At 33.0% G+C, this 18816-nt stretch overlaps 1 protein-coding gene across 3 annotated transcripts; it reads left to right on the top strand.

Annotated features, from left to right (window-relative positions):
• The first annotated feature begins 6 nt into the window (after positions 1-6).
• On the top strand, positions 7-18686 carry LOC100747120 (paired amphipathic helix protein Sin3a). Of its 3 annotated transcripts, XM_024364460.2 has the most exons (19): positions 7-528; positions 653-1976; positions 4494-4777; positions 5429-5602; positions 5803-5955; positions 6029-6363; positions 6454-6691; positions 6759-7013; positions 7102-7500; positions 7593-8044; positions 8125-8599; positions 8667-8913; positions 8990-9364; positions 9445-9614; positions 9708-9902; positions 10169-10447; positions 15757-15908; positions 16001-16211; positions 16299-18686. In XM_024364460.2, the coding sequence occupies exons 3-19, from the start codon at positions 4514-4516 to the stop codon at positions 16548-16550; spliced, it is 4626 nt and encodes a 1541-aa protein (XP_024220228.1). In that variant the 5' UTR covers positions 7-528; positions 653-1976; positions 4494-4513; the 3' UTR covers positions 16551-18686. The 3 variants fall into 3 exon arrangements, with proteins under 3 accessions (XP_024220228.1, XP_003486117.1, XP_012250102.1); XM_003486069.4 differs by having other exon boundaries at positions 7-1976; positions 10169-10378; XM_012394679.3 differs by having other exon boundaries at positions 7-1976.
• Positions 18687-18816: the final 130 nt, after the last annotated feature.

Below are 18816 nucleotides of genomic sequence, written 5' to 3'. Positions count from 1 at the left end.
CCGCCACAATTTTCAGGGCTGTATCTACTCACAACATATTAGGCACCTAGCGATTCTTCAGTTTCATCGGGACGCGACACAACTTTTCTCTCAATAAGCATCTTTTTCGAAACTTTCCTTCGTCATTTTTTCGCGGCAGGTAAATCCTGGCGTAATGGAAGTATTTAATAACCGAAAACCAAAGAAATGAATTATTACGATAAACATGTTAAAAATGTAATGTGTATGCAATTTTGTATATATCATCCTATCTGGCTGCTATGTTTTTTTTTACGTAGTATACTATCCGCATAAAATACCTCGTGTTGTTATTCTAGTTTGTAAAAAGTTACGCGAATCCCGTCGATTTTGTGTTAAATCGTCATATGCGGTGTAATTAAAATTCCATATGCTTTAAAAATCAGAATAGTATTCGAACAAACGGAAGTTTGAATGTGCGGAGTTTCTATCGCTGTTAACGTTTCGGTAATTTATTAATGTGACTTACGAGAAGTTGATATCGTGAAGTGCTCGAATGAAACTTTGGCGGTATGTTGTTCGAGAGTATTCGTGTACTCTCTTTTCCAGTGTATTTATATCTATAGATATTAGCTGTTTTGTAAGAAACACGTTGTATCTTAAATATTAATATATTACGCGTAACTCACTCCAGTTATTGCGAGAGTATTGTCATAAAAATAACGTCGATAATGTAAACCGATATAAAAGCTCGAAACAAGAACTGAAATTGGAAGTTATTTGGATTGGCCGAAATTCTATGAAACTTAAACTATCAATAAACGACTAGAAAGTGTAGTTGAAATGATAACCGTAGGAAAATACGATTTTAAGAAATTGTACGATTAGTAATTGTCATTGTTAACTACGACTGAGAAAGACTATTATTTCGTAGCGATTACATTCCATGTGATTCTATGCCGATACGTTAAAGTAAATTGCAAGTGCGTGGCAATATCTTTGTCGTGGAAAACAGTGGAGAAAAGTAGTCGAAGAATAATCGATGCACAATTAATGAAAGTTGGAAGAGAAGTCTCGCGAGGCCTGCGACACACGTATGCTTTGCAGGAGGTACCCGAGTGGTTGGTAACAGAGACGCTTAGTGGATGAATACGGTCCTGCCCGATCCCCTCCACCTTCCTCATCCCGCTATACGACCAGTCAGTTCCTTGTTTGCCATACAAAATCCAATAGTTTGCCTTGTACCTCGAGAGAGTGCGAGTATGTCTTTTGCATTTGGGTATTTTTTTAAAAAGTGCGGTAATTCGTCCGTGTACTCGCGAAAATGTGCATTTTACTGAGTTTCTTCACACATACGACAAGATTTCGATGGTTCTGAAAGGGAGATCCGAGAAAGCATAGTGAATTCCTGTCTGAGAGACCAGACCGACCGGCCCGTTCAGGCTTCGTCGATTTTTTGGTCGTGAAAAAACAACGGGGCCGAAGCTTTTGTGCGGAAAGTCAGTTTCGACGGCTGGAAAAAGGACCGATATATCGACAAGAAAATCCAGTGTACTGAAAAGTGCTTATACCCGACACTCGAGGTGACTCCTTTGTAAAAGGAGCACCGCAGGACGAATATTTTTCCACTGGAGCTCTCGGGAAAATGTGTTATGTATTTACGTGGAATATTGCGTAACGTCGAGGGCCGGGAAGTGTTTGGAAACGTGCAACACTGACAAACCTCGCTTCGACGACTTCGCAGCACGGGCTGTACGCGTCCGTGCAGCTGGCTTTACCGGCTCTATTTCGTCTCCTCTGTGTCCCAGCGAAATTCCCCGACCGAGGCTCGATATCGCGGATCGAAATTCTGCCCAACGAAGAAACTCCACCGACGCTCGTCTCTCCTCGTGGAACTGCACAAACTTTCCTACCGATCAAAACTTCGTTTCATTCAACGACCACTTGCTTCACTGGATAACTTCTCTCGAAATTCACTTTGGTGCAAGGACGTTCAACTTCTTTTCAAATGGAAATTGGTATGTATTATCTTTTCCACGAGATTTTTACTGTATTCTAAGTCACTGACATTTCTATATCCATGCAAGGTCATCATAAACTACTATGTGGATGTAGACTGTGTTCTATAGAAGCACTAGGTTATAATTATTTTTATAACACACTTTTGTGTTTCAGTGCAACTTTCTTCCGATCAGGAAAATTTACATCTTATTTTGTAACCCGATGTCAGTAGGATTAGACCGATATTACATTCTTTTACTTTATTATACCAAGGAAATTTACAGTAATATGTTTTATAATATGTTACATTACTGAATATGTGAATTAAAATTGTCTTGTTTCGTTGTTGGTTTCTACGCTCGTTTTCTTGCTTTTATTCTAGAAAGATGTAAAACTTAGAAAGAAAGAAATTTGTTAGTTTTGACAAATGAGAATAAAATAATGAGCGAAGAAACGCAGTTGTGCTTCTAGAACTGCAAATATCAAAGCGTATGCGAAGAGGACATAAATCCTTTATAGCTACATTTTGTTATTGATAAAAAACTAATTATAGATTCGAGTGATATATAATAGCACAACGAAATATTTCTGTGTAGCTGTGAATAATCTTGCAGGAATATCTTCTTAGCACATAAAAAGTACATTCATAAAATATTTTATCTATTCCCACTTTTATAATTTACTTTTACTCTTCGAATGTCTACATTGACCGAGAAGTGTAAAGTATAAGGGATATACATGACAGCGTGCCAGGTCAAAATATATAACAGTAATAAATGATTACTAAATTCAATAAATAAAACAATAGATTACAAAAGGTAGTAGTTCTTAATAGTAAACATCAATATCCATTGGAAGAAAAATTTCTTTCACCCCAAATTTATTAGTGACTTTAAACTTAACAAATTTATTGCATTTTTGTGTGAGGTTATATTACCTAAATATATCTTGGAGTAGATTTCAGAAAGGATATACTCATATTTAACGTATGATTTATTTCCTACTATTGTCATAAATATAATAATATAATGGAAATGCAAACCACGTGTATTTTAATTATTTTATATTATGCAATATATATAACAGTTACGAGTATGAGTAATTCAATTATTTTTAACTGTAAATCGAGCAAGAAAATGTATAGTAATTTTGAATTTTCAAAAATTAATTAGAAAATTAAGTGATACATTTTTAACGGCTTTCTTATATTATTCTAGAGAAATAATTTCGAACATATTCATATTGAGATCGACGTATTAAAAATCAACATAAATACCAATGCAATTTTCCTAATTTACCATTACATATTCATTCCTTTCACTGAAATGATGACGAAATTTTCACCTTTTTCATTATACTATTATTTTAGGAGCGAAAAAGTTTGATGTTGTTCGAAGTTATGGGAAAGTGCTCGCGCTGTTTTAGATTCCTCGGAAGTTCTGTCACACGGTGATCGAGCGCGCGGTGCTTTCAAAATTCCGAACATCGTCGTGTAAATTTAAATCGATCTAGAAAGGAAACATCAAATTTATCGAATGTTTTTTCTACACGGCAGTACTACGTATTTATGTACTTACGACGTTAGTCAACGGTAGTGCGGATGCATCGTCGATCACGTCATTTTATCACCTTAAACGAAACAATACCATCACCGAACACTTTCGAACCCTACTACACCTTTTCTGTCTTCTGCTCATGGCGCGCTAAACGCCACGATACCCGCGAAAGAGTTGCTGCGTCGTGTTTTATCATAGCTTTGAGGATAAATACAATGGTTGTGTATCGCATAGGTTCGATGTTAACCATTGAAGGTTATCATAAGAGAAATCTCACCCCATGCGAATTTTATTTTAATATTGTCGTCCTGTCGTTATTTTTGAGAATATAATTAAAAATATATCAAGTTATAAAAATTCACAGAAATGTATACTATGCGAACATATACGAAATATCCAAAATCTTATTTATTAATAAGTAAAAAAATTTTCTAAATTTCATTTTTTAATTACATTCATAAAAATATGAAGACGCATAGTTATTAGTTATAATTAATAAACTGTGGGTTTTTATGCAGATTAATATTTTTGAGAATGTAATTTAGAAAATAGGATCTGATAGAAAATTGTTTTATCTACTAAATATTATAGAAAGCACTATACTTCTGATATTTGATAAATTTTCTCGTATTATGCATTCTTCAAATTTTCCATAAATACAAAAAATCCATAGTGTACCTATAATAATATCGCCGTAATGTTATTTATAACCACAAGGAACAACAACTTCTTATCCAATATGGAATAGTAATAAAATATTTAATTGCTTTTCTTAACTTTTCTATTGATAGCTATAATTATGAGGAAATTAAATTTCACTCGTGATACGTGATTTAAATGACAAATCGTATAAAATTAATGCAGTGTAAAATGCGTTAGTGTGATTTCCTTTGATGGCAGCTTTTTAGGGTTAAACAAGATATGATTAATATCGGGATGAAAAGGAGATCTCTGATCAAGATCTTTCTCAATCCGTAGCATTTCCAATGTGATCTGCGATGAAACGCGTTCGCGGGCTGGACGACGTAGCATCACCAGCAGCAGCAACATTAAAGCACTCGTCAGTGAGTGCAGGAAGTGGCGGAGGAGGTAGTTTGGAGTACCATTCAAGCAGTGGAATAGGCGTTGTTGTACCTGGCCAAGCAGTTCGATCAGTTGCTTCGAAAGAAATGCCGGGCAGCATACAATTTGGAACTGCCCAAGCTCAACAGCAATATACTGGAGCAATTGTAGTGCCGACCGCGGCCCCGTCCCCCATTAAGGTGCGTGTTATCTACATTGTAATAACAACAGTAACGAGCTGCAAAACAACTACATCGTTTTTTCATTTTTCTATGCTTTTTACTATTTTTTAATTGCTTTATATAATTTCAATCTTTTTTTTATAGTAAAATAAAATTGTATATTTTAATGTTTCTTCTTTCTTGTAACATTGTTATTCATAAGTCTTTCAGGTATTACTGGTATATAATAAAACAGAGCGATGCGGGAGCAAATGAAATTAATCGGCTTAAAAGCGGTCTATCGAATTGAACGTTCTCATATTACGTTTTTAAAAATTTTTTAACTGTCACGTTAATAAATCTCAACCTATCTCTATCTACTATGGAGTATCTTTATTTGTAAAATAAATATACGACATTATTGTTATTGTTCGATAACATCGCTTCATTTTTATGTATATATTTGATGAAAATACAATTAAGAAATTTTATTTAATTTTTTGTGCAAATAAGATTTGTACAACTAATTGTTTCACCTTGTATTAATAATAAGATTGGATAATCAGAGGATAATAACAGCACTATACTTCTATATGTACATTTTTTCCCAATTTGTATGTACAGGAATATAATCAAACTTGTAAAGATTAGATTTATAGATTGTGCAATTATTATCAATTGTATGTGCAGGGAAGTGGATCTGCAGGACTCACTTCTACATGTAGCAGTAGCAGTGTAAATACTGGTGGAGGTTTACATGGTGGAATAGGTGGTGGGAGTAACCATAGTATGGGTTCCCAACAACCTACACCAGGAACACAAAGTCAGGTCCATAGTCAACAGCAACCAACAATAAGGCATAAGGTTTATATCCGACAATGTATATAAGTTAAAATAAATTACAGATATCGAGATTTATTGAAAATAATAGCTGTATAAGTATGTAAAAGCATGGGTCTAAGGCTTGTATTTTGGATAAAACATTGAAAATCAGTTCTTATTAAAATATGATATTTTTAATTAACAAGAGATTTTGTATAAAAATTTCTTTATACCTCTTATAGGTTCATTCTGGCAATGTAACACCATTAGCTTCTACCCCACCAGGCACAAGCCTAGGTGGTGGCAGTGGTTCCCAACAATTTCAGAGATTAAAAGTAGAAGATGCATTATCTTATTTAGATCAAGTAAAGTACAAATTCAGTGATCAGCCCCAGGTAGATCTATCATTATTAACATTATCTGAGTTACAATAATCATATTTTATTTCATAAACATGTTTAATTTTAGGTGTATAATGATTTCTTGGATATTATGAAAGAATTTAAGTCTCAAAGCATAGATACACCAGGAGTAATAACAAGAGTGAGCCATTTATTTAAAGGGCACCCTGAACTTATTGTTGGTTTCAATACCTTTCTCCCACCTGGGTACAAAATTGAGGTGCAAGCAAATGAGCAAGGATATGCATTTCAAGTGTCAGTTAGTATGCCAAGTCCAACAGCAACACACACTTGCACTAGCTTGTCACAGCATCATTGCACTGTGAATGTTGGTTCACCTCCTGTTGCAAGTCCACCAACACAACCAGCGAAAGCTCCTCCAGTATTGCAGATAATGCAAGGGTAGGATATTATCAATATTTTATATATTAGTTTTTACTGTTTTTGCGGAATAAATCGATAATTTATATTTTACATGCTATTTGAAATTAGGACCGGAAACATACACCACTCTCTGGCAAATAATATATCGAATAATAGTTTGACAGTACATGCACCTTCACCACCACCGGTACAGGCATACAATAATTCACATGTTAGTGCAGCTCAAGCTCAGGCTGTGAGTCAAGCGTTGAGTCAAGCACAAGATGGTATACCTACTAGTGGACAAACTCAACAAAGCCAACCAGTTGAGTTTAATCATGCGATTAATTATGTTAACAAAATTAAGGTTTGTATTCAATTACAGAATGCGATAAGAAATGTAAGATTTTAACTTAATTTGTTTATAATTTCAGAATCGATTCCAAGGTCAACCTGACAAATATAAAAGATTTTTAGAAATTTTGCATACTTATCAGAAAGAGCAGCGAAATTTAAAAGAATCTGGACACATGGGTGGTACGAGTGGATCTGGTGCATCTAGTGGGGCAAAACATTTAACGGAGGCAGAAGTTTATAGCCAAGTTGCCAAGTTATTTGAAAATCAAGAAGATTTGCTGGCTGAGTTTGGACAATTTTTGCCGGATGCTACTAATCAACAGAGTTCGTTGGTAGGATGGGTATTATAAAATTAATATAAAACAGAATTTTACTTAAAAAAAATTTTTTTTTATTAATGTTTTGGTGACAATATTTTAGAGTAACAAGACTGCTACAGTTAACGATCACACAACGATTGTCAAGAAACCATTGGGACCTAAAGCACCTTATAATAATTCGGGAAATATTTCGAGAGATCTTCGAGAATCGAGCGGTACTAGTACAATAGAACGCGAAAATCGCGATCATAGAGATCGTGACCGAGAGCGAGATAGATCTGGTATACGAGATATTAATAGCGTACAAAAATTTGGTCACAATACGGGACAATTGAAAAGAAGTCCGTCGTTTTCGCCTTCGGTAACAGCTGGAAACTCTCACCATATACAGCATGGTCCACCTCTGAAAAAGCCTAAAGTATCGTCTATGCGTGAATGTGTTACCATAGCCGAAGCTGGAAAATATGGCAGTCTCAATGATTATGCTTTCTTCGATAAGGTTAGTACTTTCAATTTTTTATTTTCATACTATTAGGAAAGGAAAAATGAAATAAATGCATAATAAAAAAATATGTATTATTATATTCTTAGGTTCGTAAAGCGTTGAGATCGCAAGAAGTATACGAAAATTTCCTTAGATGTTTGGTTTTGTTTAATCAAGAGATAGTTTCTAAATCTGAGTTGGTGCAATTAGTAACGCCATTTCTTGGTCGTTTTCCTGAACTATTGCGGTGGTTTAAAGATTTCCTGGGCCACTTGCCTGAGTCTTCTAGTACCAACGCAACAAATGCAAGTGGCAATTTAAATGTTGAAGCGCTACCAAATAATGTTGTACGAAGTCATCAAGAGAGACCGCAAGGTGATCTGGCGATGGAAATTGACTACACGGCATGCAAGCGTCTAGGGGCATCATACTGTGCATTACCAAAGTCCTACGTTCAACCAAAGTGTACAGGAAGAACGCAACTGTGTAAAGAAGTTCTCAACGATACATGGGTTTCATTCCCGACTTGGTCAGAAGATAGTACATTCGTAACATCCAGGTTCGTAATTTTTATATCTCCTTTATGTGATATTTATTGTTGAATAGTAGAATTATTTTTTATTGGGTTGGAATGTTTAGGAAAACTCAGTACGAGGAATTCATTTATCGTTGCGAAGATGAACGATTTGAGTTGGATGGCGTAATAGAAACTAACGCGTCAACGATCAGAGTTCTCGAGGGTGTCCATAAGAAAATGAGTAGAATGAGCCAAGAAGAACTTCAGAAATTCAAGCTCGACGATTGTCTCGGTGGTTGTTCGCCTACAATTCATCAGAGAGCCTTGAAGAGGATATACGGCGATAAGGCGGCTGACATTATAGATGGTCTTAAGAAAAATCCTGTAGTTGCAGTACCAGTAGTTCTTCGTCGATTAAAGAGTAAGGAAGAAGAGTGGCGGGAAGCGCAAAAAGGTTTCAATAAACTCTGGAGAGAACAAAACGAAAAGTACTACTTGAAGTCTCTGGATCATCAAGGTATCAATTTCAAGCAGAACGATGTTAAGGCCCTAAGGTCCAAGAGCCTATTTAATGAAATTGAAACGTTATACGATGAGGTTTGTAACTGTTTTTCCTCTAGGTAAGTTTATGCTTCTCACTATTTAAGAATAATTTATTTTGCAGAGACACGAGCAGGTAGACGATGGTAGCGGGGATGGTCAAAATAATAGCGGTCCACACCTTGTATTACCTTACAAAGATAAGTCTGTCCTAGATGATGCAGCTAATCTTCTTATCCATCATGTGAAGCGTCAAACGGCCATCCACAAGGAAGACAAGCAACGAATAAAGCTTTTGTTGAAGCATTTTATACCTGATCTTTTCTTCCATCCACGCCAGGAACTAAGTGACGATGAAAGGGATGAAGACGGTATGCATTAAATTTGATAAATTATTACTATTTTGTAATCAAAGCAATTTATTTTATACAAGTATCGCTGTTACAGATGAGAAAGAAGATATCAATGTAGCAGCGTGTAGTAATTCTCAGTCAGTAACGATGAATACCTCTCCGTTGGGTGGTGGTGGCCTCCAAGCAAATAGGAATAAGGCGCCGGTATCTCCGATTCCGTCTTCCACGTCTATTAAAACCGAACCTGATATCAAAGTACCGATCCATGCGATGTCAGATGATCCTGAAGAAGCGTACACGCTCTTCATGGGTAGCAACAATTGGTACCTTTTTTTAAGGTTACACCATATATTATGTGAAAGATTAACAAAAATGTACGACCGGGCTGTGGCTCTTGCTGAAGAGGAATCACGGTACAAACAGCAGCGTAAAGAGAGCACAGCTGTCGCATTACGGTTGAAACCTAAAAGTAAGTGTAAAACGTAGTTTTGTTTGTACGAAAAAAATATAGTTCATTTTAATGTAATATTCTTAATATGTTTGATATAGATGAAATTGAAATTGAGGATTACTATCCTGCATTTTTGGATATGGTTAAGAATGTGCTAGACGGTAATATGGAAAGTACTGCATATGAGGATACCTTACGAGAAATGTTCGGTATTCACGCATATATCGCTTTTACGTTAGATAAGGTTGTAACATACGCTGTGAGACAAGTAAGTATATGCATATTAGATTTAAAAAATTTTTAAATTACTATAATTTTATAATTATAGCAGGATTCTAAAACAAAAATATAAAATTTTTAGTTACAGCATTTGGTCTCGGATCTTATATGCCAGCAGTGTATGGAATTATTCCAGCGAGAGCAACGACAACCGAAAGAAAGTAGTGGTGCAGGTGGTTTATGTGCTACAGCGTACATGAGACTCGGTGCAGAGATGTCGTATCAGCGTAAAGCTGAAAAGGCTATGGCGGATGAGAATTGTTTTAAAATATACATTGTAAGTTTCGATTTTTCAGAATACTTATTTTGCGAATGACAAAGCTATTGCTACCATTTATTTTAGAAGCTTATAATTCACTGTTATATATGTTAAAAATACTAAAATATTCTATTTGATTCATGAACATTAACCATATGTTAATGTATCTCTTAATTACAGCTGGTAATATCCTACGAATACGAACAAATTATGAATAAAAAAATATTACTTTTTCGTAAATTAAACGAAACGCTTTTTACATGTAAAACATTTTATTGTTGCAGTATAAGAAAGACTGTAAAATAACAATGGAATTGTTGGATACGGAAGGTGATGAAGCGATGGACAACAGTTGTAGGGAAAGAGAAAGGGAAGGAGTTACGGTATCTGAAAAGTGGTCTACATATGTTGAGAGGTTTTCTGCTCCAGCTGGTCAGACTAGCCCGAAAGACACCCCTACCTTAACAGACAATGAGCCAACAACCAATCATCCTGTGAGTAACGACCAGGCAGCAAGGGGGGGGAGGGGCAGAAAGCGCAAGAACACTGACATTAGCAAGAAGGTATAGGATCCACATCCCTTTTCATAATCATTGCCAACGTTGAAGTTTACATTCATTCGTATTTGATGTCTGTGATTGGAAGTTGTACTGTTGTCATTCAGTGTACAACTAGTGTCCCAAAGAACGAAAGCTTACTAAAAAAAAAACTTTCTTCTAATTATTTCGTGTGATCATACTATAAAATTATACCAGAGGTATTCGTGTGTGAAACGTTTGATCTCGCAGTCGGACGCCTTTCCAAAAAAAACTCGGTCTTCAAGAGAATCATTGTTGACTTCCTTAAAGAAAGATATCAAAAAAGAAGTAGAAAATATTTTAGGAATGAACATCGTAGCATATAATATCGGTTGTTTGCTAATACGAGGAAGCTACGTAGCCATATACGGTCTGCTATCACCAATGCTTTATCACGCGAATGGGGTCAGAACACTGGTTCATGCTTGTCATTATATAGAAGTTGCAGAACTTTGTATACATATAAGCAGAATGAACTAATATTCTTTTAAATGCTAAAATAAAAGAAAAAGTATGGAAAGTCATATATTTATTTTCGTAACGTTTAAAGAGATAAGAGAGATATGATTTTCATCTGAGCGCGTCCATTGTGGTGCTGTAAATTAAGTAAAGAGAAAGATAAGAGAAAAATAGAAAAAGAGAGTATAGTGCACTACGAATCCCCATTCTTTATTCTATATATTCGCACTATTAGTGCATTGCAATACCATTACATGTTATGCGAAAAACCACAAATTACAAATTATATTTCTATATTTTAAATATCGATTTATAGTGAAACAACGATATCTCAATAGTAATTTTTCCAAATTTTCAAACGCGAAGATTTATCGAAGGCATTTAGAAGTATACTGCTCCACACGAGTCACTGCTTTGCTTCCTCGTTTTTTACGGCGTAAATAAGTTTTGTCTATCCATGCGAGTTTCTATGCAAGGGTTTATTCTTTCATCCGGTGATATCTTTTTTACTTTTTATTTAGGGTCGAAAGGAAGTTCGTGCGTTCGATAAAAGGGAGGGAAGTGCGCGATATTTACATTTACGTACAAAAAAGATTCCAAGTTTCGGTTGTTTTTAAATTTTATTTTATATTTTATCTAATAATGTGGTTATCTAATAACTTCATTTTATTTGTGTTTGTTGTTTTTGTTTGTTATATAATAATAAAAATATTATAAATGATTGTATAAAGCTTCAAAAGCTTATAAAAGGAATAAGAGTACGTACTAAATTCATTAATTTGCTTTCATGTTGAAAACATGATTCTCCCGTGAATCTCTCACTTGAAAAGAATCGGTCAACGAAACAAACAAGGAAAATTTTCACATATACAATTAAATCGCTTTATCGTACTGTCTCCGTAATTGTCTACTTCAAGTTTCTTTAGAGAAGGAAAGATAAAATTAACTAGTTACAGCAGAAGTATAGTTACGAGATGAAAGATATTAACGAGCATTTAACTCATTTTGCAAATGTACAAAAATGATGAAAAGAAACATCAAGGGGACACGGCATACACAAATGAAGTCATCCGAGCAGTGCCATAAATGAATGTAAAATATTAGCATAAAAGAAAAAAAGAACATAACATTTGATATCGGTCAATTCTTAAAGTTTAGTTCATTTTCATCTTACTATTATTATAAACTAGATAAGATCATAATTTCTAGAATTTATTATCGAGATAGAATTTAAAAAGAAATATGTAAATATTTGATATAAATTTGTACATATGTTTTGATACGCAACTTGGTCGACTGGTAGAGATACTATGCATCTACTAATTTGTAAAATTTCACCATTTCGCTATCATACATTCGAACATTAGTGAAGCCTTTGGGAAGGAAATATGGATATTGACTCGTGAACACATTACTTCCACGCCACATCACATTGTGCAGGGTAATCGTGGCTTTTTCTGTCTTTTGATCGCTCCAACTTTCAATTTATTACTACGAAACTTCTAATTATGGCAGAGTAACTATCGAGTTCACAAAGTAGATAAAGATAAAAGAAAAGATACGCATGCTGAGAGAAGGTGTATTATATGATAAAATAACGTTTTGGACATTTTTGGAACATTGGATTTCCAAAGGTTGCGTGTGTTATGATTCCTTACGGATATTAACGAAAAAAGCTTGGGAAATTTCCGTACTATTAAATTAGGGTATGTTAACGAAGTATTAAAATTGTATAATTTTTAGGCATTAGGTTAGGGTATACCAACCTATTTAGAAGATTTTCAATTACGCGAACGCCACACAGTTCGACGTGTTATATTGCATTCTTCGAATTAGATTCGTTTGATTTAAAAGGTGTAGTGTGATATGTAAGATCATAGTATGCATTGATTCTAGCTTGAACATTAAAAAGAGAAACTGGAAGTAGCGTTATTATTGGCGTGGACCAAGTGTGTTCCTGGCTTAACTGTTGCGCCACTGTGAAATGCAGGTGTATGATAATTCTTTGCTATGTACATATTAATGTATAAGTAGTGAAGCAAAGATTATATGGCATAGCATGTAAATAGAAAATCACTTGTATCTTTTCATTAATTCATAGCTCCAACTGAAAGGAACGTAACAGTATGAAGCGTTGATATCCCACGAACTAATTTCGAATATCTGCCAAAGGTTTCACAGCTTTAACTCTCTCGGTTTCTGCTGTTGCTTTTTCCATTGAGAAGGTCCATTACTTTTACCCCTTTTTTTTGTTTCTTTGGTACTCTAGTGAACTTTCATTCTGTGTAATTACATTCTTCTCGTGGAAATGGTATAATTCTATCGAAGGTCCTTAATAATTTTTTACAGTGCAGACTATAAAAATTGTTAGTTATTAAAAGTTAGCTAGCATCAAGCATTAAGTTTTAATGTCGGAAGAGTAATTTTTATCGAATCGTTCTTTGTTCTTTCCTAGGTTTCGACGAGTTATCAGATTTCGTTATTAAAAAATGTGCTTTTAATGTTTTGTCGCGTTTAGGATATCTTTTTTGAAATCAAACAACTACTTAGAAATACGTTGCTAATTTTATTATTATTATTGTTTGACGTCGAGATAAAAAAATCTACGTTTTGTATATTTTATGGAAAAACAGGTACTATTTCTTAGTTTTCTTTGCCATAGTATTCTGTACAGTTATACAAATACGTTTATGACGCAAAGTGGATTTTCAGATGCAGTGTTCGCAACGTTGTTTCCTCATTGAATGATATCTTCGTATTTTGTACAAAATGTAAAACATGCATTTCCTGACAAGGCTCTGCATCATGGAATTTTAAGCGCTATTATATATATAGAGAGAGAAAATCTACACGTATCATGTACGTGTATTTATATATTTTTCGTTTATTTAACAGTTCAATACGTTTTTATTAGATAACGTGGCACAAATTTAAATTAATTTAAACGATATATATACATATATATATGTATATACCTACACACACATATATATGTATATATATACACATATATATGTAATTGTTGCCACAAATGATCTGATTTAAACGTTACTATGACATTTGTAATATAGTTTCATTGAGACTATGAGGTCGTATGTGCAGACAGATTTTATGTGATTGTTATAAGCTCATATCTCCGTTTTCACTTTATGCAGTGAATTTTAAACTCTATATATATATAAGACATATATATATATATATTTTGTAACTGTAATCTGTATATGAAACGAATATACATATAATAATAGATAAACAATAATATTGTATAGAAGAGAGATATTGAAATACATGAACAATGCTTTTAAACATTATTGTCTAACATCATTTTGTACCACTAAATTTATTACTTTGATTCTCCGATGATATTAATTTTTTGTGACGACAAAGAAAGATAAAAGAATTCTTTGCCTGTGCTTTTACGAATGAAACGAGACAAAAAACAATGCAAAATGAATATTCCATAATACTATATTTAAATACTTAGTAATCATACAGAGAGATATTTAATTTCAGATATTAAAATTTTTATGTTTGTCCTTATATGATTTTTATTTTACATATTTTTTCTCATTTAGCTTCGATTTGTTGTTCTGTTTTATTATTTCAATATTATATCATGTGTGCTGAACATTAAATGGTGATAAATATACACACACATACACATATATATATATATATGTATATATACAATATATACGTATATATATGTATACACATATGTATATTAAGAGTAATATATCTCTTTTCTAACACATTTGTATTTTAAAATAGTAAAGCCGCCATATAAGTTAGAATTTCATTCGAATCATATCAATACCACGCCTTTTTTGTTATGCTTTCGATTGAAAAAGTTCACTGGTCGTCTGTGAATGTACATGGATTGAAAATTGACCTGAAAATGTTACTTTAAGCTCATTTTCTTTCATTTCATCTCGTGTTCGTTTAATTGATTTCATTTTGCTTACACAAAATTATTGGACAAATTTGTTTTATTATTTTTAAGTATTATTGGTACTAAGACTCAATATAGTTGCTGTTACATATTGTTATTATATAATGATAAATTTATGAATGAATATTTCTGAACTACAATTAATAATTTCATTATAAAGTACTGTTAACACGTAAGAATTGTTACTTATTCCTAGTCATTTATACAGTATCAGTAACATGCTAAAAAATAGTAAAACAACAGATTACAAGATATTTTGAATGTGGTTTGTTTTCGCTTATTGCTCTTTTTCATGCATAAACCCCCGAAAACCGTTAAATCTTTTTGTACGTTCTTTAAAGAACATCCTTTTATGTATCCACGTTTTCCCAAGTTAATTGTTAATAAATTTTATTTGTAGAGTATAGTTATTTATTGATGCGTATGCGATTCAGTACGTGTCAGTGTATAATGACAATCACATAATGACATATAACTTACTTACAAAAAATGAAGATAGCATAAAAAAATTTAAATTCCTTTTGAACGAGTACCCTTAAGAAAATTTCGTTTTTCTTTTGTATATAGAAAATTGATTATTTTTATATATCTTTCATTTGTTTCTGTATTTTGCCGTAGTTTATTATTTTTACTTAAAACATTTTATTACTTTTAGAAAGAGAGTAAGCTCTATACAAGAGGAATGTTTGTAATTTAGTACGAGGTGTGAAATATTGTAATAAATTATTTTGCAATTGTGCTGTAATAAGAGCTCTTAACTTAAGTATGTTAAACTTAGTACTAATTACTCATAATAATACAATGAATGATATCATTAAAATTGTATGTATACATGTATTAAGCTGTACCTGTTAAAAAAGTTAACATGAAATGATTGTTGTAGATGGATGGAAATGGTTGGAGTTCTTTAGGCAGAATCTTGGCAGGACGTAAGCCTGTATTTCTTTACCGTAATATTAGACAGTGGAGGAAAAAAGCTGCAAGAATGATGTCAGCATCAGTGCCTAACACCAATCAACCAGATAAAGCAGCAGGGTAAGTATCATTTAAATCTCTTTATAATTAAAATCATAACTCTGTTGATATGATATAATATTTGAATGCCTTCCCTTTCTATCTTTCTTTAGATCAACTGACAAAGAAAAATCACTGGATTCTGTGGATGCGCTTCTAAAGCGACCTCCTGGTTTAAGATTAGCAGATTCTGGGGATACATCTGACATTATCAATTCCGATGAAACCCAGTGTAGATTTAATCCCAATAGTTACCAAATGCTTTATATTGCTAGTAAGGAAGCATTCCTGTATAAACAAAATTCTTTCAGTCGTGCCAGGGAGGTATGTTCTACGATTAAAAATTTGTCTTATTTTTTTTTTAAATTAACGATACTCATGATATTTATTAATTAGTTGCTTTTTCAACAGTGTCATCCAGCTGTTACAAAACACTTGAATTCAAAGTTCCATCAATGGCTGGCGGCTTGGGTATCCAAGAATGTCGCAGATGTTCAACACCGATTATGTCAGGATTGGTTGATGGGACGTTATGAAAACTTAATTCCTCATAAAACACGAGTGATCACGGACAATGATCAAACGAGAACGCCTTATCGACAATACAATCGTTATCGAGTGGAACGCTTGCAACCCGATCCTCTGACGGAACCAAGTGTATAATCACACGTCTCTTATCATTTCTTTACTATTCTCTGACAGCATATTGATAATACTGTGAACTCGTTTCGATAGTCTCACATTCATATTTTCTGTTACAAAAAGAAATTAATACTTAAGAGAGGGTTACATCGAAGGCAAAATCGAGACTGATCTTGAACTTCTTGAACTATATCGTACAACGAGAGAACGTCTTATTTTGCCAACGAAGTTTATCGCGAACGAAGAAGGTGTAGAAGTGGTCGTTAAGGAAAGAAAGTATTGTAGATTACAAATGAATCTAAATGAGTCTATACATTGTGTACTAAACTTATTGCATACAATTTTTAACTAAATTTGATTCTTCAACTGTACAGGTATGGAAAATTTGATGCAAATTGAAATATCGCTGACTTGTTGAAGTTGTTGTTTGTCTAAGGGTTTAGCTTTGAGCATTCCTTCAACGTAAAGTACTAAATTAACTATCGAATCAAATGTTAAGAAAGAGGATCAGTTATAATGAGCGATATTTCTAATTGTATTAAAGTTAAGCTTGTGATCAGGTAATACAAGATAATTAAACGTATTGTTTCATTTCTGAAAATCGAGTACTTTTCGATAAAACTAGATATAGATTTTCCAGGTAAGGTTTTACATAAGAGAAAAAAATAATGGTAAAACTTTTGATACTTTATGTAATATCTTAAATATTTAGGAAGACTATGATAATATAATTGTTGTTTATAAGCATATTGCAGATTCAGCCAATTTTATTTTATTAAGTATTTTATTTTTATAGACTTACACAATTGTCATTAAAACATTGAATATCGTTAGTGATTAAAAGAAATTAAAATTTCGATTCGTAGTATGTTACATTATTTAATTCACGACTGTCTATTTATAACTGGAACGTAACGAAAGATTGGGTTACAATAAAGCTGTATACTTTTTTTTGAATAATAACTTTATATACATGTATGTAAAATATCTTTCATTCGAAGTTTTTAATAACTTACTTCTCTTATTTTTCTTACGAATGTCGCGATTGAAGTTTTCGTTCCCTTGAATTCGGTATACATAAAACTGTACGTATAAATACATGCTTGTACAGATGTATGTGCATGTATGTATGGATATGCGATAACTGAGAGCATATATATGTACATACATGCATATGTATGTATATATATGTATATATACATATGAAACGAAAAAATACTAGGCCTTATTTTTTACCTGATCTTTAGGCTATTCGATAGAAAATGTACAATATTAAAGTATGATGGTGTTCCTGTACAGTGCAAAGCTGTTGACAACATTAGAATACGGCGTTTATTGAAAGACGTTGAGAGGTATTGACTCACCACGCACGAGATACATATATGGTTATAGATATTATTTTACGTTATTCTTAAGTATGTATTTTTTTACCAATTCTTTTACTTGTATATTGATATACGAAACACACACGTATTGAACTTGTTAAAAATCTATAAATCATCTTTTATCTTGTCGATATCAATCACAGTGTTAAATTTTCAATGTTTTAAACTTTCACCAGAAAAGAAGAAAGGATAATACGAAATTGAATGTAGAAAATCGTGCGCGGTGAAAGAAAAGAAGCACATAATACCTTTGCAAGATTCAGACTGTTTATAATAATTGAAAAAGGCAAATTGGTTTTGTTCCAATCATTGAAACAGAAAATGACGTTTAAAATCTAGTAATAATGTATGCATAAATTTTGGATTGAATACATTTTTATTGTAATTATACAGATTTAATTGAAATCTTAGCATCTCTGTTTTCGTGGATAATTTTGGAAAAATACCATTTTACATACATTTACACAACCAAGTATATAAACACAGACGCACTGTGCTGTTCGGCGGTTATGCGTATATTACAGTTATATAGTAAACTGTGTATCTTATGAAAGGTGAACAAAGAAAAGAGAGACCCGGTCTTCCGATGCTCGACTACTTGTGACTATTGATGAATGATGATAGTGTATTTTATCGAGAAATTGCTAATTTTAAAAGTGTATGTCCATGTATCAAAAGTGAATGTACAGGCAATTTTATTACTCGAGATAATAATTTAATGTTGATATATTTTGCACAAATCATTATTAATATTAATAAATCATTAATATTATGGCTGTTTTATTTGATTCGCTATGTTATTTTCAGGTCATAATCCAGAATTAACTTGCCCTTATTTCTTAACAACTAAGAATTGAGGTAAGTGATAATTAATGTGGGAAGAAGGATGGATATAAAACAAT

This window comes from Bombus impatiens, unplaced genomic scaffold (genome assembly GCF_000188095.3).
Source record: "Bombus impatiens unplaced genomic scaffold, BIMP_2.2 scf_0098, whole genome shotgun sequence".
Classification (NCBI taxonomy): domain Eukaryota; kingdom Metazoa; phylum Arthropoda; class Insecta; order Hymenoptera; family Apidae; genus Bombus; species Bombus impatiens.
Note: the sequence above shows the minus strand (reverse complement) of the source record. Positions and strands in the feature narration are given on the sequence as shown.

Excerpts from the sequence above, each read along its gene's own strand:
- LOC100747120 (XM_024364460.2), top strand. The coding sequence starts at position 4,514 with ATGAAACGCGTTCGCGGGCTGGACGACGTAGCATCACCAGCAGCAGCA. Across the intron at positions 5,603-5,802 it reads AACCAACAATAAGGCATAAG|GTTCATTCTGGCAATGTAAC; the intron begins GTTTATATCCGA and ends TACCTCTTATAG. Across the intron at positions 6,692-6,758 it reads ATTATGTTAACAAAATTAAG|AATCGATTCCAAGGTCAACC; the intron begins GTTTGTATTCAA and ends TTATAATTTCAG.